At 39.9% G+C, this 26,298-nt stretch overlaps 1 protein-coding gene across 1 annotated transcript in view; it reads right to left on the bottom strand.

The window, feature by feature from the left end:
- CSMD1 (CUB and Sushi multiple domains 1) overlaps window positions 1-26,298 on the bottom strand; it is a 1,974,400-nt gene that overhangs the window by 7,138 nt on the left and 1,940,964 nt on the right. The window contains exon 69 of the mRNA XM_088479751.1: window positions 19,299-19,428. Within this exon, the coding sequence (XP_088335877.1) occupies window positions 19,299-19,428 (130 nt within the window). The remainder of the gene's footprint in view (window positions 1-19,298; window positions 19,429-26,298) is intronic.

The raw sequence follows: 26,298 nt of genomic DNA, 5'->3' as shown, positions 1-26,298 counted from the left end.
AAGAAATCTATTCTACAAAATTGAATTCTTCCCAACTTCTCTGACTCTTTTTAAAGAAAAATATTTATTTTCTGTTCTGCATGGACTGGCTGGAAGCCTCGCAGCATTGAAAGTACAAAATGAAATATTTCTTTGAAATTTTGGAAAGTTATATAGACACTTTGCCTGACTCTACTAAGTTAACGCTTATGAACTGTTTTCATGCTTCTGTCTAGTATGAGACTAGACTCCTTATGTATGATCCACCAAAGCAATATTAATTTTATCTGCTACTAGAAATTTTACACTTACCTCCCCCTCGTTTCTCTCCATCTTGTGCCCTTACCCTTGCAGTTCCCATTGGTCCCTTTCCTTACTTATGCTTCTGATTGGTGGATGGGAAGAGATGGAGCACAATTTTGATCACAATTAGAGTGACCACTGATATGAATATAAACAGAAAAGATACTATATATATATGTAACACCCTCTAAGGGATGGTATTTGTAAAAACACCCCTCTCAGTGTTAGAGCTTGCTTCCTGTTGTAGATATTACATGCCTGAGACCCTGGGATCAGTTTTCAGGTAAAGGAGGGGCTGGAGAGATAGACACGCAGGGGTGGGAAGACTGGGTGTGTAGCTGGCAGAGCAGAGGGAGGAGGGGGAGAGAACAAAGGGTGTTGGGAAGAAGAATTTGGGAGAGAGCAGACATCTTTGGGAAGCTTCAGAGCTGGATACATCTTTGTATCACACCGCACACTGAAGGGGGGTTACAAAATGGCGCCCAACATGGGGCTCGAGCACAGTAAGATGGAAGAAGTGCTCGCAGGATACAGAGACTAAATGCAGTAAATCCAGCCGGAGCAAACCCCTTGGTAGACACCGTGTCTGATCTTCTCTGGGTGTCCCAGCGAGACCAAGCGTTCAGGAGGTGGAGATTGACCCCATTGTTTAAAGTTACCAGTGTAACTCCACTGTAGGACAAAGTGTCAAGTACAAAATGGTGGTAGTGCCAAAGTGTTTCAGAGACTGTTTAAAAGCAGAAGCACATGTGTGAAGTTTTGTTGAGACTTGTAGTGCCGTTCATCCCATCTGCGTGGGAAGCGAGGAGAGCGAGCTCAGCGGAATTGTTGTGTGTTCCTCCAGAAGTTGGGGGGAGCACATGTAAAAAGTTGCCCAGCATTAGAGAAGAGCTGGGGGGAGTGCACCCTGCACCCGCAAAAGTTTGGGGGTATTGGGAGGGGCCACGAGAGCCACCTGTCTCCTTTTGACCCGAGGAGGGGAGGAGACTCAACGGGCAGGCCTGGCAGGTACTTCGTTGTATGACATTAAAATTGTCATTTATAACTCATGTATGAACAAACGTGTTTGAGGACACCCGTGACTCTTGTGTTATTATACACATTGGGGGTAGTGGGATATATTGTTGGAAATGTGAATTTTTTTTGCATACTGTTCACTGTTAATGTTTTTTTCCATGCAAATGTGATCTAATGTGATTTTCACCACTGAGATTTTTTTTTTATGTGGGGTGACATACGAAATTGCAAGGTTTTACATGTGTGCACCAGTGTAAGTCGGGTGTGCCTGCATGTGCAAGTGATTAGCCAGGTATAAAATAATGTATATATTTTAAAGCATACCTACCTAATGGGGGGAGAATGTAACACCCTCTAAGGGATGGTATTTGTAAAAACACCCCTCTCAGTGTTAGAGCTTGCTTCCTGTTGTAGATATTACATGCCTGAGACCCTGGGATCAGTTTTCAGGTAAAGGAGGGGCTGGAGAGATAGACACGCAGGGGTGGGAAGACTGGGTGTGTAGCTGGCAGAGCAGAGGGAGGAGGGGGAGAGAACAAAGGGTGTTGGGAAGAAGAATTTGGGAGAGAGCAGACATCTATGGGAAGCTTCAGAGCTGGAAGCAGAAATGTAGCCCTCGTGCTCCCCTGGCAGGGGGAGATTGGCGGGGCCGTGGTAACTGCCACGATGCCCATCTAACGCCAAAAGAGAAATAGGTCTGGAGTGAGACCACTGAGATAAAGTCTGTGAGAGTCCACAGAGAAAGAGCTGGAAGGTTGCAGTGTGAGCCACCCAGTGAAGTGTTCAGCACCCCTGAGAGGGGTAAAAGATGCAAGTATATGTGTTGAAGAGATGGGGAAGAGGAATTTCCCAGGAGCTTTTACTGTTAAGGTACCAGAGGAGTCCCTTATGCATAAAAGCCCCCCAGCAGCCATTAAAGGGGGGGTCACTGTGGTAGCAGTGTGGCTATAGGAGCCATTCCTGTAGGATAGGGATGGGCGGCAGCTGAGAGTGTGATAGCTGCAATAGAAAAGTCTGTATATTGCTGTCCCATGTGAAAGAGAAGGGGAGCAGAGAGAGGCAGACTGGGTATGAGACACTCTGTATATTGTCTTAGAAGAGACAAAGGAGAGGCAGAGTGCAAAAGAAGTTATGTGAGATGTGTGTGAAGCTGTGGAACTACAGGCACCAGCCAGCATAGGGCCAGGTGGACCTGTATGTATGAAGTGGAGAACTACAGGCACCAGCCAGCATAGGGCTAGGTGGACCTGCATGTATGAAGTAGAGAACTACAGGCACCAGCCAGCATAGGGCTAGGTGGGACCTGCATGTATGAAGTGGAGAACTACAAGCACCAGCCAGCAAAGGGCCAGGTGGACCTGTGTGTGTAAAATGCAAAACATTCATTGTGACTGTGCTTAAAGACTGTGCAGGTGAAGAAGAGTGTGATGTAATGTAACCATATTCATAAGATTGTCCTATACCATCTGACATGCCAAGTATATGAGCTGGAGGGAGAGGAGAAGCTGCTGTAACCATATTCTTGTCCTGTAAAGTCATGTGCAGGAGGAGAGAAATAAAGTGGTATATTTTTGTAAGAGAAGGTCTGGCGCCCAAGTTATTCAAAAGAACTGTTGCTGCATGTGTCTATCTATACCTGTATCTATATGTGTGACTGCTATAAAGCCTGCATGGGCAGGGACCCCCTTCTCAGGTATTGCCCACACCCTGGAGAGCTAGCCTGAGGCAATAGGAGGTGTATCACTCCAAATACATCTTTGTATCACACCGCACACTGAAGGGGGGTTACATATATATATATATATATATATATATATATATACACAATCCTGTGCTCCGACACTCCAATTTCCAATATAGCATTATAGCATTAAAGCTGGCTCTGGTGCACTCAAAATATATCCAGAAATAGGGGTAGCACTCAAGGTCTTGCAAATCATATACCCTAAAAAAGGGTATTTAATGTGAGTCAACGTTTAGGGGCTCTAGTCCCCTTCCTCAGGACATGGACGTACATAAAACAAGCATATTATTATAATTTTTACATTTTAAATCATCAGCAGTTTTTTAGTCATGTCAATTCTTGATTCTATCAGTAAACCTGATATCCTTTTTTTGCTTTGAATTACAATAGAAATATTTCCAAAACTTTTCTTTAGAATAATTCTATATAATTTACCAATGAAGGCTAATCATTATTATATTACAAACAAATGACATACAATGATATGAAACAGAAGACACGGCTCTGTAGAAATGATCTTATAATCTAAGAGGTACTGTATGAGGAAATACAACAATGTCAGAGTACATAGTATTTGAGAGGGTAGTGTTAAATACTAAATATGGAGGAAAAGGGCTTCTTCATGAAAGTGGGCATCAGATACAGTTTGAAGATTCTGAGGGTTGAGTTAACTGTGTAGTGTACTTAGCAGAGATACATTAATGGGAAGCTGTACATGAAAGGGTATCCAGGACAGTATTTATGACTGCAGTCAAATATAAAAGAGTTGTGTAATGATTTGTAGGCCAGGATCAACACTAAAATGTATTCTCAATTTATAGAGAGGAAATGTAGGAATTAACCAAAGGTAACAGAAGGTATAAATTAGAAATCTATACAGATAGGGCCCATGTAATCGGGACAAATTGCACTATCTTGCACTAAATAAAGAATAGGGGAGGTTACACACCTAGGGTAACACATTGCTTTGTTAAAAAAAAAAAAAACCTGTGGCTCCGGGTTTTTTCCCGCAGCCACAGGTGTTTTGCTATTCAATAAGGTGTCAGAAAATGGGGCGCAGTAAATTCTATAGAAATCACCACTTTTTTTCTCCCACCACCAGAGCAAGTCTGATTTTATCTAAAATCTTTAATTTTTTTGAAAAATCAGCAGGATCTCCTCTGGAACCCTCGTGGCACCCACCTGAGGAAAAATTAAGCTATTGGAAGTTTCCAATTAGCTTAATTAGTCCTTAATGACTCATCTCCTGAAGTGGTATCTTCTGTATCCAGGGTATGTGAGTGTCTGTGAGTGTTTGTAAGTGTGTATGAGTGAGTGTGTGTGTGTTAGTGACCTCCAGTGATTGTGAACCTCCCTCCATGTAATAGGCGCTGGGAGAACTACATCTCCCAGCAGCCCTTGCATCTCCCAGCACCCCTAGAGCCTCCCAGCAGCCCTAGGGAGTCCCAGCAGCCCTCTCCCCAGTGACAAGATGGAGGGGAGGTCAAGGGGAGCTGCTCAGACCTCCACAGACCCCCAGACATGTACAGTAAATATAATTGTTTTTCTTCTTTTTTTCACACGCCGCAGGGTTTCAGCTCTGACCACTTTTTTTTAATTGGATACCATGAGTATCGGGAGCTCGCATTTCCATGGTAATACAAAATTGTGTGCAAGGGGTGTAAGTTTTTTTACCTTGCTAAACCTCGCACCCATTTGGATATACCCCATAATAAAATAATGATTAAGCCAGATGAGTCAAGCAGCAATTTTCATGTTTGACTGCAGGAAGGATTCTCTTTTTTGTTAAATCTGTTTTATTTTAGTTTTCAGATTAACATCAGAACAATGCAGTGTAAATCAGAGATTGCAAATATTACAGATGAATAAAAAATAGCATCTACTACCAAGAACACTTGGCTTACCTAGCCTGTTGTTAACATTCAAAGTGATGCATATGGTGAAAGGTTGCAATCCCATCAGTACAGTATACACAAATATTAAATTCCAGAACAAAAGAAAAGAAGAAGAAAAAGAAATAAGGAGGGGGGGAGTACACACGAGGATAGTTGGGAGGGGGGGTAATAAGAGGAGGGTCGGTGGTCTGAGATAGATAAGTGAACTCTTATACATAAATCTCTGAGTGTCTTAGTCTAGATACCTCACAATATGGATTATTACATAAACAGGGTTATACATTCTGAAGCAGTTGTCTGTGGAGGAACCACTCCGTCCGATCAAAAACACTAAATATTTGATTCTGAATATTATTTCCAACTTGTCAATATAAGGACCCCACATTTTGTAGAATCCCATGACGTCTTTTTCTGGGTCTGCCTGTGCAGATTTTCTATCTAAATATAGGATTTGGACAGGGCCATTTCTAGGGGCAGGCGACCCGTGCAATCGCACGGGGTGCGCCGCCTCCGACCTCTGCAGCAGAAACAGAATATTAACTGCCGGGCGCCCACTGAGATTCAGTTACCAGCGGGTGCCCGGCAGAGCAGAGCAGCCGGAGAGATGGCTTCTGGCTCCCGGCTCCCCCAGTGTGCACTATGGGAGGACATCATGACGTCTTTCCCATAGTGCAGAGGAGCAGCCGAGCGGAGCGGACGCCGGAGCGGGGCTGAAGGTAAGTGTTACTGTTTTGTTTTTTTATGTGCAGGCAGCCTGGGGACATTACTCTGGGGGCACTTCTGCGGGGGGAGACACCACTACTGGGGGCACCCGGGCACTACTACTGGGGACATTACTCGGGGGGCACTTCTTCTGGGGGCATTGCTTAGGAGGTACCACTACTGAGGGCATTACTCAGGGCCTTGGGGCACTACTACTTGGGGCTTTACTACTTTGGGCACTAGTACAAAGGGAGCATTACTATTGGGGGGACTAATACAGGGGCATTAATACTGGGGACACTATTACAGGGGGCATTACTATTTTGGGCAATACAACTGGGGACACTACTACTGGGGCACTACAGCAGGGACCATTACTATTGGGGGCATTACTGATGGGGGCATGACTACAGGGGGCACTACTAATGGTGGCATGGCATAGGGGGCACCACTCCTGGGGGCACTACTACTGGGTGCACTGTATAAAGGGCATCACTACTGTGGGCTCTGCATAAGTTGCACTACCACTGTGGGCACTGCATAAGGGGCATAAATACAGGGGACACTGCATATGGGGACAACTACAGGGGGCACTGCATAATGGGCACTTTTGCCTGAGAGCCAGTGGGGGGGAAGCCTAAGACCTGTCAGGATGGAATGGCAAGGGAGGGGACTGGAATGAAGTGTGTATTATGTGAATCTTGTTTTTTCAATGAGTTTTATGTGGTTCTAGATTTAATAATATATTTGAGGTGGATGTGGTTTTAAAACGTAGTTTATGTGCCTCTGGCTTTTCCAATATATTTTATGTGGAAGTGGTTTGTTGCAGTGTATTATATGTGGATCTGGCTTTTATTTTCAATGTGCTGGGTTCGCTCCCAACATGACTAAAAACGAGTGTGATGCAAGGTCATACTTCTGCAAATGTCACACCAAAGGCATGCACACAGAAATGCGGCGTGGGCTTGTGACAGCTAGGCCACAGCCCATTTTTTGAGCACGCGCCTACGGCGCACGCATGCTGTCTGTCTTTTATTTAACTACATATATTTTTCAGCGCTTTGCCCCTGACAGGTTAGCCAACCCAGTACTCAGTAGTCACAGTGGCTGTCATTCTGTGGTCTTTCGAGATCACACTCCCTTACTGTGATACCACACCCCCTTACGATGAGGCCATGCCCACTCCACAATATTACTGCTTCGAGGGGGGGGCGCATTTTGACTGCTCGCACTGGGAGCCTCAAACCCTAGAAACTGCCCTGGATTTGGAGCATCTTCCCTTTTACTTCAGCAAGAGATGGGAATGAACAAGAAATCCAATGTTTTAAAACAATTTTTTTTGAGACCATCAACAACATGGTAAGGATGGGTATTAGGGAGTTTCGAAAAGGGCCTAAATCCCATCCAGAAAAATTGATACATAAACACACTACTGGGTCTGGTAGTACATGAACCGAGAATGTTCCATTGATGAAGGCTATAACCTTATTCCAGAAATATCTAACTTTCCTACACTCCCATATACAGTGGAAACAGGAGGCTGAGCTGATATGACATTTGTAACATGCTCCGGTGTGTGTGGGATTAAATCTAGCATGCTGTTCCGGAGAGATATAGGCCCTCTGTATTGAACGCAGGTGGACTTCTTGTAAATAGGAGGAATTGAGAATTTTCATGGTTGAAGCATAGTGTTTGTGAATCTGTGTAGCTCCTGAAAGGGAAGAGATATCTCTCTGCCACTGAGTCAATAGCTTATCCCAATTAGATTGAGAGGTGCTCTCTATTATTAAAGAGTATAGATATTTAATACGAAATGTGGAGCGGAGACATATAGTATGGATGGTTTTTATCGGATCTATCTCTATGTTTGAGTGAGAATCAATAGGCGAGGGTAAGGATTGTAAATAATGTCGGGTTTGCAGGTACATATAAAAATTTGTCTGTGGGAGATCATCATATGTCAATTTAAGTTCAGAGAATTGAAGTAATCCACCCCCTGGATCAAAAACTTTTGAGGAATTTGATAAACCCTTATCTCTTCATGTTAAAAAATGTGTGTTTGACAAGGATGGTGGAAAAGAGGGGTTTCCCCATAATGGAATATAAGGGGATGTTAAATAGTTCCTCTGAAATTTGTGATTTAAAGACCGCCAGGCAAAATATATATCATGAAATAAAGGATTTTGTAGTATACGGGTGGGTATGTCAGAGGGCTTGGAGTGTAGTAAAGCTCCTGGAGAATATGGGGAGAATACAGCTATGTCCAATTGTTTATTGGTGAATATCTCACTTTCTAACAGCCAGTCAGCAACATATCTAAAAAGAACTGCGAGAGTATAGGCAGCACAGTCTGGGACCCCAATACCACCTGATTGTTTAGAGGCCATGAGTTTATTTAGGGCAATAGTGGGTTTCTTAGACTTCAAAATAAAACGAGTCATAATTTGCCGAAGGCGAAGAATGTCTTTTTTGGAAAGACTAATAGGTAACATTTGTATTATATAAAATATTTTAGGAAAAATAATACTCTTGATTACCACTGCCCTTCCTAAGATAGAGAGAGGGAGTAGTTTCCAGTTATCTAATAAAGTGCTAATTTTAGTTATAACAGGGGAGAAGTTTTCTTTATATAAAAGGGATATGTCTGCGGGAATTTGGATCCCAAGATAGATTATTTTCGTGGATGTACATTTAAATGCAGCAATGGGGGAAGCTAGAGGGAATGACTGAGATTGTGTGTGCAGGAACAATAGTTCCGATTTGTCAATATTTATTCGGTATCCAGCTCGGCCCCCAAAAGACCCAATTATTCGTAAAATTTCGAGAATTGAGTTTTCTGGGTCCGAGATGAACAACAACATGTCATCGGCGAACAGGGCTATCCTCAGCTCCACGTCCCCAATCCTAATACCTTTAAAAACAGGAGAAGCCCCTAAAGCAATAGCCAAAGATTCTAATGCTATAGCAAAGAGAAGCGGGGAGAGAGGACAGTCCTGTCTAGTTCCTTTTTGAATCGTGAATGGGGGAGATAGATAGCCATTACTTGAGATTTGAGTTTGAGGTGAGGAATATAACAATTTAAGATTTTGAATAAACAAATCTGGAAAGCCAAGCTGTGAGAGGGTATTAAATAAGTGTGACCATTTTTCCAGATCAAAGGCTTTTTCAGCATCTACAGAAAGAATCATCTGATCTTGCGATGTGGTAGCTGCATTAGACTTAGAAACAGCAGTGAGGACTCTCCGAACAGTTACCTCTGAATGACGTCCCCAGATGAAGCCTGTCTGATCTGGGTGGATAAGCCCAGGAAGAAGAATTTTCAAATGGTCTGCAATAATTTTAGTGAGTAATTTATAATCTAAATTAAGGAGGGATAAGGGACGATAGGAGCCAGGTAATGTGAGTTCTTTGCCATGTTTAGGGATTCCTTTTAGGATGGCTGTATTAAAATGGAGGGGCAACTTAGGGGATTTGAGAAGGGAGTTAAGTACCTTCACTAAAGTGTCACCTATTCTAGGTAAGAGTATTTTATAGAATTCTCCGCTAAAGCCATCTGGGCCATGAGCTTTATTATTTTTAATATGTTTTATCGTATGCTGTATTTCCTCAAGGGAGATTGGGGCTGTGAGTGATTGGGCTGAATCAGGGGAAAGTCTTGGGAAAGGCAGCTTATTCCAAAAATCAGAAGGAATATCTGTATTGTCAAAGGCTGTTGTCTGGGGTGTCTCAGGCTCAGAGTAAAGATTAATATAGAAAGCCCAGAGTACCTCTGCTGTTTCCACATTAGTAGTGGTGAGAGAGCCCTGAGGAGTTTGTAAAGGTTGTGTTATCATTGGGGGGCGTGAGTCATTGAGAAGATTGGTTAAGAGTTTTCCCGTCTTGTTTCCAAACTTATGGAAGCGATGATTAACAGAAAATAAATATTTGTCACCCATTTGGCCCATAAATTCATCAAAATGCATTTTGGCTAAGAGATAAGACTGCCGTCAGCGAGGATTGGGCATCCAAATACTGAGAAGCGTATTTTTTGTTGAACGAGGAGACATATGATATAATATTTCCTCTGAGTACAGATTTAGCCGTCATCCAAAATAAAATAGGGTATGTATCTAGATGGGAGAAATTATTGAGACTGTATTCTTCCCAGGTGGTTTCTAACCTATCTCTAAACTTGGTGGATTTTGCCAAGTATGATGGGAATTTCCATAGTTTAGGTATAGATGCTTCATCTGTAATGCATAGAGTAATTGATATTAAGGCATGGTCAGAGATGGCAATTGTTTCTATTTTGGATATCTGTAAATTAGGAAGAAGGGATTGGGAGATCAGGATATAGTCTATCCTTGAAAGAGTCTGGTGGGCAGCCGATAGACCAGTGTACTCTTGCTCGATTGGATTCAGGGCCCTCCATGTGTCTATAGCTTGTAATCTTTTGGCCAATAAAGGAATTCCTAATTTCGGGAGTGAGGGAGAGCTTTTGGAGGGTTGTGATTTATCCAACATAGCAGAGGAAATAAGGTTAAAATCTCCACCAAATATTAAAGGGTACGAGAGAAAGGGAGTAAGGAGTGCTAAAATCCTCTGAAAATTTTTTTTGGAATAAGTGTTTGGGGCGTAAATGTTGCAGAGCACATAAGTATGTCCCTTGAACGTAATGTAGAGCACTATATATCTTCCCTTGGGATCAGAGAGAGTGGATATTACTTCTATTGGTAAGTGTTTTTTACTTAGAATAGTCACCCCCCTGGCCTTAGAGTTATACGTGCTGTATCCAAGGACCACCCAGTTTAACATATTGAGTTTCACCACCTCATCTGGGCCTAAATGAGTCTCCTGTAACATTATAATATCGATTTTCATTTTGTTTAGATATAAAAGAATTTTTCTCCTTTTAGCAGGGATTGAATACCTCCAACATTCCAGGATCTGATGCTAAGAGAAGACAGTGCGATTTAGGGTGTATATATGATATAAACCACAACAGATATACAGTGTTAAACCACAATGAGAGGGGGATGGGGAGGAAAGGAAGGGATGGGAAAGGAGGAGGGTGAAAAAAGACAAACATTTCAAAAAAGAAGAATATTATGGGACACAGTATACATTGCTTAATATGGTGTAAACAAAACCATAAAGAGAGGTGTAATAATATACTGTGCTTCCGGTGAAAATCACAAGTCAGAAATTTCCCAAAAAGCCAAAGATTAGAAAAAATTTATAAACTTCAAGCCAGAGTGAGAATAAGAATGAGCTCATACCTAGCTCACCAAACCGGTTCTACAAAAATGTACTAAAGTAAGTAACTAAACCCCTATGGGGATTACAATATATTCGATGAGGTAAGTACTGTAGTTGTAAATCCATGAATTGTCATCTCTTGGAGAGATCGGAGTAACTAGTATTGAAATATGCAATCATACCTATTGGGATATGCATACAAACTGATATCAAAACATAGAGAGTATAGCAGACAGATTAACATAAGAGACAGTCATGTGGTATATCAGTCAATAATGGACAACTCAGCAGCTCATTACTTGATAAGACAGAGCAAGAATTTTCCGGCCGCAGCTATTTGCTAATGTATTATTTTATTTCTGATTTCCTCTTCAGAAAGGGATACTGATTTCATTCTGTGGGTTCATCACTGATATCAGAGGTAGTTGCCTGAGAAAGTTCCTGTAGGTATGCAGTAGCATCTGCGGGTGTAGTAAAATCTTTATGGGATGAACCATCATATATCCGTAGTCGGGCAGGGTATAACAAGCCAAACTTGCGGCTCTCTGCAACGAGTTGGGAACATATGGGGGAAAACGCTTTGCGAGCCCTTGTCTGTTCCACTGAGTAGTCTTGAAAAATAAAGAGCTTATGGTCCTCCCACATCATATTTTTCACTCGGAGAGAAGCAGACCAGAATGCCATTTTGTGCAAATAATTGAGGCATTTAAAAAGAATGACTCTTGGGTGCAGCCTATGGGGAGTCGGAGGGGGGCCAACTCTGTGCACTCTTTTGATTACCAAATCACTACACTCCTGTTCAATCCCTAATATGGATGGTAGTGTGTTGCGCACAAAGTGTGCTAACACAGGTCCTTTGACCGCTTCAGGGAGACCTACTAATTTTATATTATTTTGTCTAGAGCAGTTCTCTATATCGTCTAGTTTATTCCAGATCTGATACCCATCATGTTTCAGCTCCTTCACTGAGCGTTTTATCCCATCCATCTAATGCAGGGCAGCACCCACTTGATTCTGTTACTGTGACTCTATGGGAGAGCAGTTGCAGTTGTTGGGATATATCAGCCACAGCCTGTGTGAGAAGGGGAGTCATGGTGGATCTGATGGCTTCCACTATTTCCCAATAGGTGACAGGGGAGTCAGGAGGGTGGCATACCTGAGGAGAAATAGTGTCCTTCTCTGTAGACGGCTTTTTAGGGGCCGGGAGAGCCTGATCAGCTCCAGCTCCGGCATCCGGCACCATATTGCTTTCTTTTCCTGCCTTCCAGGCAGCGCTCCCTGTTGTGAAGCAGGGGTGGTATGCCGGTCAACCCAGCGATCCATGTCCCTCCTCCGGTTAGTGGGTGATCAGCGGAGATGAGCGGGGGATAGTTTGGAGGCTGGATCAGCCTTTAAAATGATTTTTCCGGCGGTGAGCGAGCGGAGCTGAGATCGCGGCTTCCTCACTCCATATAGCCGGAACCGGAAGTTGGAAGGATTCTCTTTTATTAAGTGTTGTATGCCAAAAGGAAGGCTGCCATAATTGGGATATTATAAAGGCTCGTACAATATCAGGGGCTTGATGGTATTTTGTATGATTATGAGAGGAAATAAAATCTGACCTAAATGTCTATATATAACTTTAAGTGCTTTTGAGAAATGTAAAAAATAGTTGGATATGTTGATTAATACAGAGGGAGGGAATTCAGGAGGGGAGAGGTAAATGTTGGGATCACTTGCATTAAAGCATTGTTTGTGCCTTTATAAAGATAATCAGTGGATGTAGTCTTTGTATGCTACAACAGTGAGAGGGAAGATAAAGTTAAGATGAAGGAAACTAAATGATTTCTTTAATATATTTATTTAGTATATGCAGGAAGTAGTGTTGGTCCACATAAAATCAGAATAGAGTTGAAAGAAGTAGAAGAGTAAAGGTTGTTAAAATAATCTCTCAATAAGCTATGAGACATATAGGAGCAGAATAACAAACCAGTCAATAGAGATAAGACATGGAATGAAAATTGAAGAAAAAAAGATAACTGTGGATAGAGAAGTTTAGAATAATTCAGTTGGGGCTAGTATGCTGGCATGTGTATGCATTTGATCAGATGAAATGAATCAAGTGGACAATACAAAAAATAGATAGGGCCACCATCGCTGGATTCTGTTTATGTACTCAAGGAATAGAAAGAGTTCTTTATTGGTAAACATGTATTTCAATAAAGATTCCAAATCCTGGACTTCTAATAAGGTTCTCACCTCAAATAGATGAAAATAGTTCCTTGAAAGGTTTCTTTTTCTTCTCTCTATACCATCAGCATATATCCACAAGTGGGGAAGATCCTCAACATATGGGCATCAATCTCCAATGTCGGCAAACATAGAGAAAATATCTCTCATACTGTTTAAAAGTTTAACAAACTATTTTATTGCATAATACATAAAAAAAATCAAACAGTAAGATTGCTTCATACCATATAGAGCCTAACTAGAAAGGCACACATGAAATGAGTTGTGATGACAAAGACACACCCGATTTTACCACTACTCCTTTGCACGTGGACCTTCGCAGGATCTCCTATGGCCACAAATGGGGCGCACACCTCCTCCACTGATGCGTTTCAGACCCAAGTCCTTTGTCAAGGTCTATAGGAGGTGTGCTCTGGTGGCCATATATATACCCCTAGTAGATTATGTGATGTTCCACTTTTTCCTACTGTTCTCGATTGTTAATAAAACAAAGTCAAAATCAAAATCAATCCGGACCAATAGGGCCCCGATTTTCCAATGTTTAATCATCCTATTTCAAAGAGTTAAACAAAACTTATCTAAACATTTTAAAATGTTTTACTACCTATATAAGTTCCTTAATGTAAAACTCCTGTGTGCTTATAGTAAGAACCAGAATAGAAATTTTGGTTCCATTCCGTAGGTATACATAATGCAATACAAGTTTACTTTTAGTCCATCCCAGAAATTCCCTGTGGAAAATATTATTTGTAAACATTGGGAAATTCTAAATCATGATCCCACTCTACAGAGTATTATAGGGGAAAGACCATAATTTATATATTGTAAAGCTCATAATTTAAAGAACCAGTTACTGAAAAGTGTAGTCACTAAATGGACTGCACAAAAAAAGATACATTCTAAAGGTTTTTTCAGCTGTGGCTCTTGCACAATGTGCAAACAATGCAGGAGCCCTACTAACAAAATTACTGAATAGAAGTCTGTCACAACTGGAATAAACTACACCATTCAGGACTTTATAACATGTCATAATAAGACCTGCATATATTTATTAGAATGCTCAAGTAATAGGCAATATGATGGTAGAACAGGGAGAATGCTTAAAACCAGATTGGAGAGCATTGCAGAAATATAAAGAAATGTTTGGAAATGGATAATGTTTCAAACCATTTCAAAAAGAACATCACTGCAAGATAGAGAACTTAATATCTTTTTGTGGAATTAAAGTGGTATCCCCCAACTGGAGGAATAATGATGGGGAGGGGGAACTCGCAAAAATGGAGATGAAAACCATCTTTGAATTATACACTTTAGTCCCATTGGGTCTCAATGTAGACTTTGAGACCAAATGGTTCCTCTAAAATATGTCCATTTGTTTGCCAACATGTATATTATGATAATTGGTGTTGATGTGCATTTTAATCAAAATAGTTTTTATATATTTATTGATCCACCCCTATACTCATAATTGTGGTTGAGATTAATTTGACCCCGCAGAAAACACACAATTTTTTTGATTACTTACCAGATTAATCCTGCTATTATTAATATTTTTATATAAAGGTTTAAAATGGAGTACAAAAACATGCAAGGGTTTTTTTTAGTAAGTATGTTGCCCACTTTATGAATATTAACTAAAGTTTATTTATTAGGTCCAATGTTAATGAGAACTTTCTGATTATAAATTTTTATTGTGTTTTTGTTTAATTATATGTGCGCTATGAATTTGGCTGGAACGGAAATCCATATATACATATATAGAAAAAAATTCCCGAACTCAAGATGAAAGAACTTCCGTGCACTGCAGTCCACATACAATCAAGCTTGCGTTCCATTGACCACTCCGGAAATACACTCCATGTGCAGCAGCTGGACATACTATAGTCCCGCTGGAACTTCCGGTTTCCACCCAGGGTCTCAAGCTTCGTTTTCGACAAAGAGAAAATGACGCTGACATTTGGTTCTGCAGAGAAAAGTTTTGTTGGATACTAATTAGAGGAGAAGGGGGATGGATTGAAATTCTGGGATGGACTAAAAGTAAACTTGTATTGCATTATGTATACCTACGGAATGGAACCAGGATTTTCTATTCCGGTTCTTACTATAAGCACACAGGTGTTTTACATTACGGAATTTATATAGGTTTAAAATGTTTTAAAATGTTTTAGATCAGTTTTGTTTAACTCTTTTAAAAAGGATGATCAAACATTGGAAAATCGGGGCCCGATTGGTCCGGATTGATTTTGATTTTGACTTTGTTTTAATAACAAATGAGCAGAGTAGGAAAAAGTAGTACATCACATGATCTACTAGGGGTATAAATATGGCCACCAGTACACACCTCCTATACACCTTGACAAAGGACTTGGGTCCAAAACGCATCGGTGGAGGAGGTGTGTGCCTCTTTGACATCACAACTCATTTCATGTGTGCCTTTCTCAGAAGGCTCTAGATGGTATGAAGCAATCTTACTGTTCCATTTTTTATGCATTATGCAATAAAAGTTTGTTAAACTTTTAAACACTATGAGAGATTTTTTCTCTATTTTTGCCCACATTGGAGATTGATGCCCATATGTTGAGAACCTTCCCCACTTGTGGATATATGCTGATGGTATAGAGAGAATAAAAAGATAAATTTCAAGGAACTATTTTCACCTATTTGAGGTGAGAACCTTATTAGAAGTCCAAGATTTGGAATCTGTATTGAAATACATGTTTACCAATAAAGAACTCTTTCTATTCCTTGAGTACATAAACAGAATAGAGCGCTTGGTGGCCCTACCTATTTTTTGTATTGGATAGCATATGGTGTGGTGAACCTGGATTCGGACTCTTGCAACGGAAGGAGCACAGGTTACTTGGTCTATTTGGATTAAGTGGACAGGCTGTGAGTTAATTTGGTGACAGAGTAATTTAAAAAGGGCACAAATGTGATTATTATTATTATTATTATTATTAATACTACTACTACTACTACTACTACTAATAATAATAATTAATTAGTAAAACCAATGGTTTAGAAACTTTTAATAACTGCAATATTTAGATTATTGTTTACTTGTAGAAAATCATTGAATATATTGTATACTGTACTTTTGTCATTCAAAGTGACAAAAAGTCGCAAACATTAAAAAAATAGTTATGCATCAATGTGATCTACATATTAATTTCAGTATTAAGCAAATCAAACCATATGATATACTGTAGAGGGGGGACTCAGGAATGAAATATGTTTCCCTTCTAAGATTTAATCATAGTCTTACATTACATACCTGTGAGGTGTAAAGATGTATGAAACAGCAATTGAGCAGATGTCAAAAGCAGGAAATTGGTGTTGTTTGGTGTGCAGGAGAATTTGATAATTTAGTTGGTCAGTATAATGTTAAGTGTGTGGCTTATTCTGTGAACTTATAATCAGCTTGAAATTTTGTCACACATAAAATAATATTTGAATTTGTTATGGTAATTAATGCTGAATATAAGGAAATAGCATATAAAATAACACTAAAGTCAGTCATACAATCATACAATATAAAAGATAGTGCTGATAAAAATATTTCAGTGTTTATAATGAATTGCATCTAAACATAAAGTATCTTTACTATGTTTATGAAAAAAATAGAAATCGTGTTATTTGGTGCTGTAATAATGATGAATGAAATGCATTCCTGTACAGTAAGTACAGACATTTTGAAATACATAAAGTGTACATTGCTGAAAGTACAGCTGATCCCATGTGTTGGAACCATACACTGCACTTACAGTATGTCTTAAGTGTCAAATGCTGTTATTTTGCTCTATGAATTGCAGGATAAAATTATAGCTTTGCTTACTGTTATTTTACAGTATATAACAATTTACACAGCTGATTTTATATGTTACTTTAAAAAAGAGTGCTGTAAATTACAGAAACATTATTGGTCCTTTATAAAATAAAATCTTAGAATTTGGTGAGAAACCAGCGATTATATTATATGTAAACAATATTCTTCAAATAACCAAGGGAAAGTTAAAGACAAATTTTTCTCTCTACTTCTACATTATCAAAACACATTTTTGGGAAAGACTATTTTAAAATGTGTAGCAAAAGCATACAGTAGGTTGTTTCTTTCCTGCTAGGTCTAAATATTGGATCAATCTCAATTTCACCTCATATACATAAAGATTTTTTTTAAAGTTTTTTTTTTTATTTTATTTTACTCAATACAAAAAAATGTACAGAACCACCCTCACAATTGAGTTACTGTATATATTACAATAGAGATTTTTTTTTTAATTAAACCAAGAATAAGAGTATTATGAGTGCAATAATGAAGTTTATATCTTAACAAATGAGTGTCAGAGTCATTTACTAGAATAGTTTTATCTTTCCAAACACAATTTGTTGCATGTATTTACTATTCAGAAATAATTGTTTTCTGAAATTATAAATGAATAGTGCTAAATCTTGGCCATATCAACTCTTAAAACTTAAAAAGCAAACTAGTTCAGAAAAAAAAATCAGTTTCATAATATACAATAAAACATGCAAATATGTTTTAGTTAGAGAAGTCTTTTTTTGTAGGGAGATAGTGAAATTTGTTAAGGATCCACCTGCATATTTTGAGACTCAAGACTATGAGGCTTATTTATTAAAAAATATTTGTAAGATATCCCCTGAGAAAACAATATTTGCAGGGGGGTACTTGCAAAGTTAGGGATCCCATGAATATAACAAGTAGGTATCAACAACATATATCTTATCTTATAACCAGAGCCGTAACTAGATTTTTTTGTGCCCTGCACCAGAGAGAGCATTGGTGCCCCCCCATTTTTTAAATAGGGACATAAGATAGTGCACCTGAAAAATGGGCCATGGCCTTATAGGAAGGGCCAGGGAAGAGATAGGGGAGGCCAGGAGATGCTGGGGAATAATGAAGAGGAAGCTACAAGTAAGAATGAGGCCTAATTGCTGGAGGCGTGGCCACACCCCCTTGAAAAAAAAATACTTTTGCGGCGCTGATTGCCGTGGAGGGGGTGCTGTGAGCGCCTCTGCCCGGTGCAAAGCCAGGGTGGCGCGATCAGTGTGATCGCCCCCCCTCAGGCATAGGAGATTGCTGTGGCTGCTGCTTAGCAGCCACGAGCAATCTCCCATTGCATCCCAGCACATGCTGTGTGCTGGGTTGCTGTGAGGGGGGGAGGAAGGGAGGGGAGGCGGCGCCACACTCGGGCCCCCACCAGGCCCCTCTGGAAGCCCGGGCGTGGGTAAATTGTACCCGCTCCCCCCCCTCTCGGCGCTCCTGATAATAGGTTTGCTGCTAAGCTGTCGCATTTTGGCCCTAGCCACTAATGTAGTCTATATGCTACTCTAATGCAGTTCTCATGCTGGATATGAACCTGTAAAATATCACTCTTCCTCCAGCTATTCATTAGGATGGGCTCTTATAAAAGCCTGTATCCCAGCAAGAGAAGTTTGATAAATGACAGTGAAAATTTCCATTTTCACTTTGTGAATTATGTTGAAAATATATCCACATCACATGGCAAAGGAGAGATATGATAAATGTGTCACTTACTATAAAAGTTTTGGTGTGAATATCACCCTGACGGCATGATCAATTTTTCAATATTGTTAGCAAATAGTACTAAAGAGATACTCAATCTGAGTTTCAAATGCTTATAGCTCTTTCCAAATGCATACAGTATCAAACACATAGTAAGTGAATTCCAGTGAAAAACAATAGCGGCTCAGTCAAATTTCAAGGACTACAGTGTTTTTCTTCAATATTGGGATTAGCATTACTAAAATAGTTTAGCCTTCCTTACAACTGGAGGCAATGAAATGGTGAAAGAGGAGAGCTCACAAATTTAGGAGATGCCTAACTGTTGACATTTAGACATATTTACAGTTATGTTTCTTTTTAGCCAATGGATAGATTACTGAATGCAAATGAATATATAAAAGATTATTTTTAAGTTAAAGGTAACTCAGTAAACATGGCATTTAATTTATTTTGAGGCAATTATGTAGTGCATTATTTATCTAGACATTCCCCTTTCTTGCACATTATGTGCCATTCAGCAACTAAGAGGTGAACGCAGGTACTGTAGAGTTCCTTTTGTCTAAATAAATATGTTTCAAAGTAGGGGGAAAAAGGAAATATTGAGAATGCAAACAGAAAACCATAATCACTACAAACAAATATTTACCTGTGTTTGTAAAGGTAGAATGCAAATCCTGACAATATAAGGGCAAAAAATGGAACCAAGATTGCAGCTGCTACAGAACTGCTGTTTGTGCCATAGTAATTATTGGAAGAGTCATTGACATTAGGAGAACCTGTAACAAACCAAAAGTTTTATTAAAATGATTGATTATTTAACAGTTATCTGTCATTAGAATTGGAAGCAATTACAGAAATACAACAGGACTGGGTAACAACAGACAGACAAGGAGTTAAAAGGGCCATGTTCACAAGTTTCTATGCTATAGAAAAAATGGATTTTGATGCAAGAGGTTAATCAACCAATTTCATATTGGTCCAGCAAGATTGCAATGGGCAATATGCTATCTGGGGCAATATAATCCAGTAACAGAAATGTCGGTTTGGTAGTCAGTAAGTTTCACGTGTTTGGTTAGTTAGACAACTTTCATTTATGTTCTGTGCATTTCAGAATATAATTAAATCCACTTTTTTAAAGTATATCATTTTTTCTACTGCAGTGTGTCCTTTAATTTGGGATTTAGAAAATGATGGTCCTATTCTTTAGAGAACTCTTGAGATGTCTCTAAAAAATATTTTTTTCCCACTAACCACTTTTCCGAGTATTTTCTTTGGGTAAGAAATGCTTCTGATGGATATCTCTAGAGGAAATAGACATTATTCCATAAGGTACACACTAAATGATCTCTTAATCGAAACTATAATAGAGATCTCAGATGAATTCAGAAATAGAAGAGGCAGCAAGCCATGCATTTTTAAGATGAACTTCTCAACTACTCAATTCATTATAATTATATATATATATATATATATATATGTAGAAAGGCACTCAGGAACAGAGAAAGAAATTTAGATTTGGGAGGGGTGTGTCCAAACTGAAATCTTAATTCCAGTTTAAAAATAAAGCTGTCCAAAATTTGTAGGCTAAGTGCAAAAGCAACCAGTATTTACCCCACACGCAAAAAAGTATGTATTTGCACTTGCAAAAAAAAGTATATACATGCATTGCAACATGCTTTTTCCAGGTACAAAGTTACTTGCTATATCTTACTCTATTCCCAAATCTGAATCAGGCCCAGAGAGAGTGAGAACTCATGAAGATGCCCTGACAACAAGGAGCCAGGGGAGACAAAGCTATCAAAAATGTAATGAAAATGAACAACCATCGGAACACCATGCTGTTTATAATACTTATGGTAGCTGCAATACAAATTTCTCACCCATGATCTTCGTGCCCTTCTCAGCACAACACAGTGGCCAGACCCAGCCAGCTGCAGGGCAGAAGCAGTGGGGGTTGTGGTGACACCAGTGAAATATAAGGTGCAGAAGTGAGAAGCAGGCAGTTGTGGTGAGATGCAGAGGACTGTGGTGAGATGCAAGGGGCTGTAGTGAAATATAGGATGCTGTGGTGAAATTCAGGGTGCAGTAGTGAGAAGTAGTGAAAAGCAGGAGACTGTTGTAAGAGGCAGTTGGCAGGAGTAAGAAGCAGGAGACTATTGTGAGATGCAGGGGGCTGTGGTGACATGGTGTAGGTTGTTATGAGATGCAGGGGGTTGTTGCTCCCATGCATCAATTGTTAAAAACACTACAATCATAAAAAAAAATATATGGTTAGTAGCCATCGGATTCCGATGTCCATATCTAAGCTGAACCTGCAGACAGACTCCAGCCACCACTCCTCCACTGTGAAGTGCTCCCTCTCCAGTGTGATTTTCTCCCTCAGCCACATGCCCTTGGTGAACAGGAGCCACTTCCCATAGAAGTCGGCACTGTCTTGGACAGAGGCAGTATGGTGAGGAAGCTCAACAGGAAGCCCTGGAAAAACAGTGTACATTGTACAAAGAGGACATTGCTCATTGCCATGTTCGGCAGCTGGTGAGGGGTGCACATGGAGACTACAGAAATATGCATGGGTGCCCCAGCCCTGGGTACATACTGCTGATAAAGCTTATAGTAGCTGCAATACAAATTTCTCATCCATGATCATCCCGTCCTTCACAGCACTTCCCAGTGGCTGGGCATTCTGAAATGCAGAAGTGTGAAGCAGGGGTCGAGATGCAGATGTCTGTGGTGTGATACATGTGGATGTGGTGAAATGTAGGATGCTGTGGTGAAACACAGGGGGCAGTAGTGAGAAGCAAGAGGCTATTGTGAGATGTAGGGGGTTGGACTAAGAAGAAGGAGGCTCTGGTGAGATGCAGGGGGCTGTGGTGAGAAGAAACTGCTCCCATGCAAAGCTGGGGCAGGTTGCTAGTATATATATATATATATTCAGAAGCATCGATGGACAATGCTCCGAAGTAAAATGTCAAATAAAGGGACAGACTCTGCTGTACTAGTCAATGTTTCAGAAGGAGTGAGAGCGCGGCCATGCAAAGTGACACATGTACACAAATGTTTTTAGATGAAAATACAGCAACAAGGGTAAGCCTAGGCGTCATGGGTCACTTTGCATGGCCGCACCCCCTGTAGGCTGCCGAGACTTTGGCGCTGCACTGCCTTTGACATCATCTGTGCCAAACGTAGAGTGTGTGGAGAAGTGCTGAACATTGGTTAGCAGTTATGTAAGTATGTTATTTTGACAGTTACATGTGATGTCTTGATAAAAGAGGTACTCCTTCTGAAACATTGACTATTACAGAAGAGTCTGTACCTTGACATTTTACTTAGGAGTGCCGTCCATCACTGCTTCTGTATAAATTCTTCAGGACTGGCACCCAATTCAGCTGCTGCAGAGTGGGGATGAGTGCTGGACAAGAGACTGTGGTATATAGGTAGATATATATATATATATATGTATATCATACACAGAAAACACCCCATCTTTTAGACCTAATATTAGTAATTTTTTCACAACTGTTCCTACAGCAAATTTAGCTATAGATCCACTTTCACATTTTCTATCTTTCCAGTTTTAACAAAGGTGTGTAATTGATACATCTCATTATCAAAAATCACCAAACTCCAAAAAAACGCTAAAACTATCCCTGAGTAATAAAATACTGTTCTAAATAATAAGTTGATGTAATAAATATTAAACAATCAAGAGACATAATAAATAACAAGAATGACTTTGATATATCACTAAGACTGATTCATTAAAAGAATAATAGTGGTATCTTGTAGAATGTATTTCAAGCCATACTGATTCAATATACTTCATTTGACATCATAATCTATACCTGAAGTCCTGAACCATTTAAATTCGTACAAGCTTCTATTCTAATTCCAATGAAAGACTTCATGCCATTTTCCCCCGCTAACTCAAATCTATGATGGCAAAATTGCAGCATGCAGCAATTGCACATTTGGTGTAGCTGCCCTAATATAACTACTTTTTCGCAGGAAATGTAATAATTTAATTAGCATTACAGGTATTACCCCGGTAAATTTCCCACTAAACCTCTCCCATTATCTACATTAAGCAATTTCCTTAACCATGCCTATACATGTAATTATGTATATACATTACTTTGTACCATGTATTGTATCTTTGCTATGTACAGTTTTATGGAAATTTGTGGCATTTTCTAATTAAATGCTAATATTAAATCCTGACCCTCTAACAATTCCCTGTCTTATTCACAGCATCTGCCATGACCGACCAAACCTATTCTCAGAAGTTTGGACAGCACTAAAAATTACAAAAATCAGGTTTCAGAGATAGTCTAATATAGTGATATTTGGAGCACTTTGGATTTGGATGCAGTTGAAATGTTTAAATAACCACTGCAGCAATGATACCAGGTGTACTTTCAATCTGACATTTTTGATGATCCAATAAAAAGATATTCATCAATCATGCATACAATATATGATTAATTACAATGTTATTTATTTACCAAGCATATAAAAATCAAAATAAAACAACTCAGGGATGAGTAAACCACAGTTTAAAATCTGTTCAGATGTACAATTAAATTTAATAAAAAATATATGCAGGTTATTTTAATTTTCTTTTTTTTAATATAAATATATTTTGATATATTTGAATTAGTTGTAAAATTCAACTACTGTACATATAATTAAAGGCTCTTTGATTTCTCACTAGACTTATAGCATCATTGTTCTATAGTAAATTAACTGCAGTATGTACACTGAAGATTACACTTGTGTAATATATTCCAACTCGGTATTCTTTCTTTTCTCTAATGCATTGGTGAGTTTGTTAGCTTGAATCAAAGAGCTATTTGTAGCCTCTATGCCTTAGTAAAGAACAAGTTAGCATGGGAAATGTTAAAACAATCCAGGGATTCCCAGGCTAGTTTTACTGTGAGTGTTCTAGTGACCTTCTCAGATATGGAAACCTGCTCATTTAAATAACTGATGAAAATGTGTTTATGCAGTAACTCTGTTGTGATGGAAATAGAAGTACAGTATAAGGGCTATGATATAAGCATACTGTAGTTTATGCAGCACAAGTTTACTTATCACTATTAGCCTATTTATTTCAATGTTTTGTACTAATTATATTTGCAAACTTCAACCAAATTTACTGTCATTAATCACTTCCATTTGAATACATTCTTTAGACATACTGTACTTCACACATTTAATTTATTTATTTGAAAGTATAGATGAATCATTATGCCACCTTTATTGCCATTTTGTGTGCATGTTTATTTGTTGTCAGCCTTGACCAGATGCTGCCTATATTTTTTATGGGAAAAGTGCTATCATTGAAATTAACGCATGCATCATTTTCTATGAGAAAACAATGTTATTGCAGTGGTTAAAGAGGACTATTAGAAGTCAAAAAGTTTCTATTCTTTATATTTTTCATTTTACTTTAAATATTTTTTTAATGTCTTCTTTTGGTAAAAAATGTTTTTTATTTATTTAATTTTTATTTAGAAAGTTGCTTTATTCTAACTTCATTTTATGCTTTTCTCTAACTTTCAGTTGATTTACACAGCCAAGTTCACTATTAGGAAAGGAATGGGTATAAAATCCCATTCATATTCCAATGCCGGCAGCCTGAATGGAGAAGATCCTGACAGGGCAGGTAAATATGCAATCCCTACCCTGTCCCCTCCAACCCTAACCCGCCCTTAGTGGTGCCTAACCCTAACCTCCCCCCAGTGCCTAAACCTAACCTCCCCCCGGGGGTGCCTAACTGTAATCCCCCTTACCGCACCCTAAACATAACCCTTCCGGGGGGGTGCCTAACCCTAACCTCTCCCCATCGTTCGGCATTCCGGCATCGGGATTAAGATAGGCATCTGTATTTTGATGCCTATAATAAGTCTCTTGTCAGGATTTGGATGTCAGTATTGAGACCGGCGTCATAACTACATCCCTTAGGAAAGCCACAAAACATACCTATAAAGAACTCAGCTGGTGAATTTAACTATCTGCAATGATTATGTAAAAAATATTTTGGCAAATAGAATTAAAAACGGAAACTCCATCTTTTAATTGTTATTTTTTGTTAAAAAGGGTTTTTTTATTGATTCTGAAGCAGTTTGAAGAAAACAAATCAAACAATGTACAATGTCATCTAAACTTATATATATAAAGTTGTAATGGTTGTGTCTTTACATAGAATTTTTTTCAAGAAATGTACTCCTTGGGACTGTGTATGAACTATAGAGACAATTTTTATTTTTATTTTTTACATTTTTGTTTGTCTTTTCTTTCCGTCATCAAGCAAAAACTATGGGTCGAATTTGGAATTGCATTTTCAATATTGTAAAGCTTAGTCACCTAGAAAGAAACTGATGTATCATATGTATTATCTGAATGTGAAATCAGGGAGAGGATCATCAATAAAGGAAAAAATAAATGCTTGATGCTCAGCACGTGCAGTGTGCAGGCTTCTGAAGTGAAAAATTAATAGATGTATATAAATATATATTTTTTTTGGTACACATATACTTTTAGGGACAGATCATGAACTACTTCAAGAAGGCACCTGTGCCGAAACGCGTTGGAGACCCTCACATCAAACCCGACACCGATCCAGGCTGACCTCCACAAAAGATCCCCATCCCCACCAGGGACCACCAGTGCAGAAAGCTCTCAGCCCACCCGCCTGCTGGTCCGCACCGCTCACACCTCCAGTGACCGGCTCCACCCCGGACCAGCCCCTCTCCCCCCCTGCTCCCAGGCGTGCTCAGCAACTCACTCCTGGCCAGGGGTGTATCCACTGTCAATCCCCATTTCCACGAGGGACCGTCAGTGATAAGAGCATCCCGCACATCCGGCCGCAAGTCCGCCCAGCCAACATCGCCAGTGACCAGCTCCATCCCGGTCACACTTTCCACATCCCCCCTCCTCCCTGGCTTTTTTTGAATCAGTATCCCGGGCAGACCACCCCCCAGGGGTGGTCCCAGCACACACGCTGCAACCCAGCCTCCCAGCAGCTCACCCATCCACACCTCTGGCTCCGCACCACCAGCGGCACGACCAAGAGCCAATTTCAGCTGCATACTACGGTCGCTGACCTCCGCAGACCAATCAGAACAGCCGTGCACTTGCAACACACCAGCAACACGCTGATCCAGCTCACCAACAAACCTGCAGCTTCCAACCTATCTGCAACGGCCGCAACATCAACCTACATCACCATAACAAAAAACCTACCGGTAGGTAAGTTCTGCCAAGACTCACACCAACACGCGGGACGCCGCACAGGTGTTCCAACCCACTCTGCAAATCCCCCCACCCCCCGAGACTTCCTAGACTGTTGACCATAGGTCCAGCAGGGGTGATGTGCAAGGTCACTGAACCGCACAGGAAGGAGCCCCCTAAAAGGGTCCACCTACCTCCCCAGTCTCATCACCACTCATCACTGAACCCCACCCACCTGCCCGGGATCTTAACAGAGCAGCATTGTGACTACTCAATAAAAGATTTTGCCCAAAATTACTGTGTCTCGCTGGCCTCATTTTGATCCTATTCCATTCCCCTTTTCACATTACTCCAAACTACACTCCATACCCAATCACACCCTCCTCACTCCCAAAACATCACCACCACCAGAA

Source organism: Taudactylus pleione, unplaced genomic scaffold (genome assembly GCF_031769625.1).
Source record: "Taudactylus pleione unplaced genomic scaffold, aTauple2 ptg000244l, whole genome shotgun sequence".
Classification (NCBI taxonomy): Eukaryota; Metazoa; Chordata; class Amphibia; order Anura; family Myobatrachidae; genus Taudactylus; species Taudactylus pleione.
Note: the sequence above shows the minus strand (reverse complement) of the source record. Positions and strands in the feature narration are given on the sequence as shown.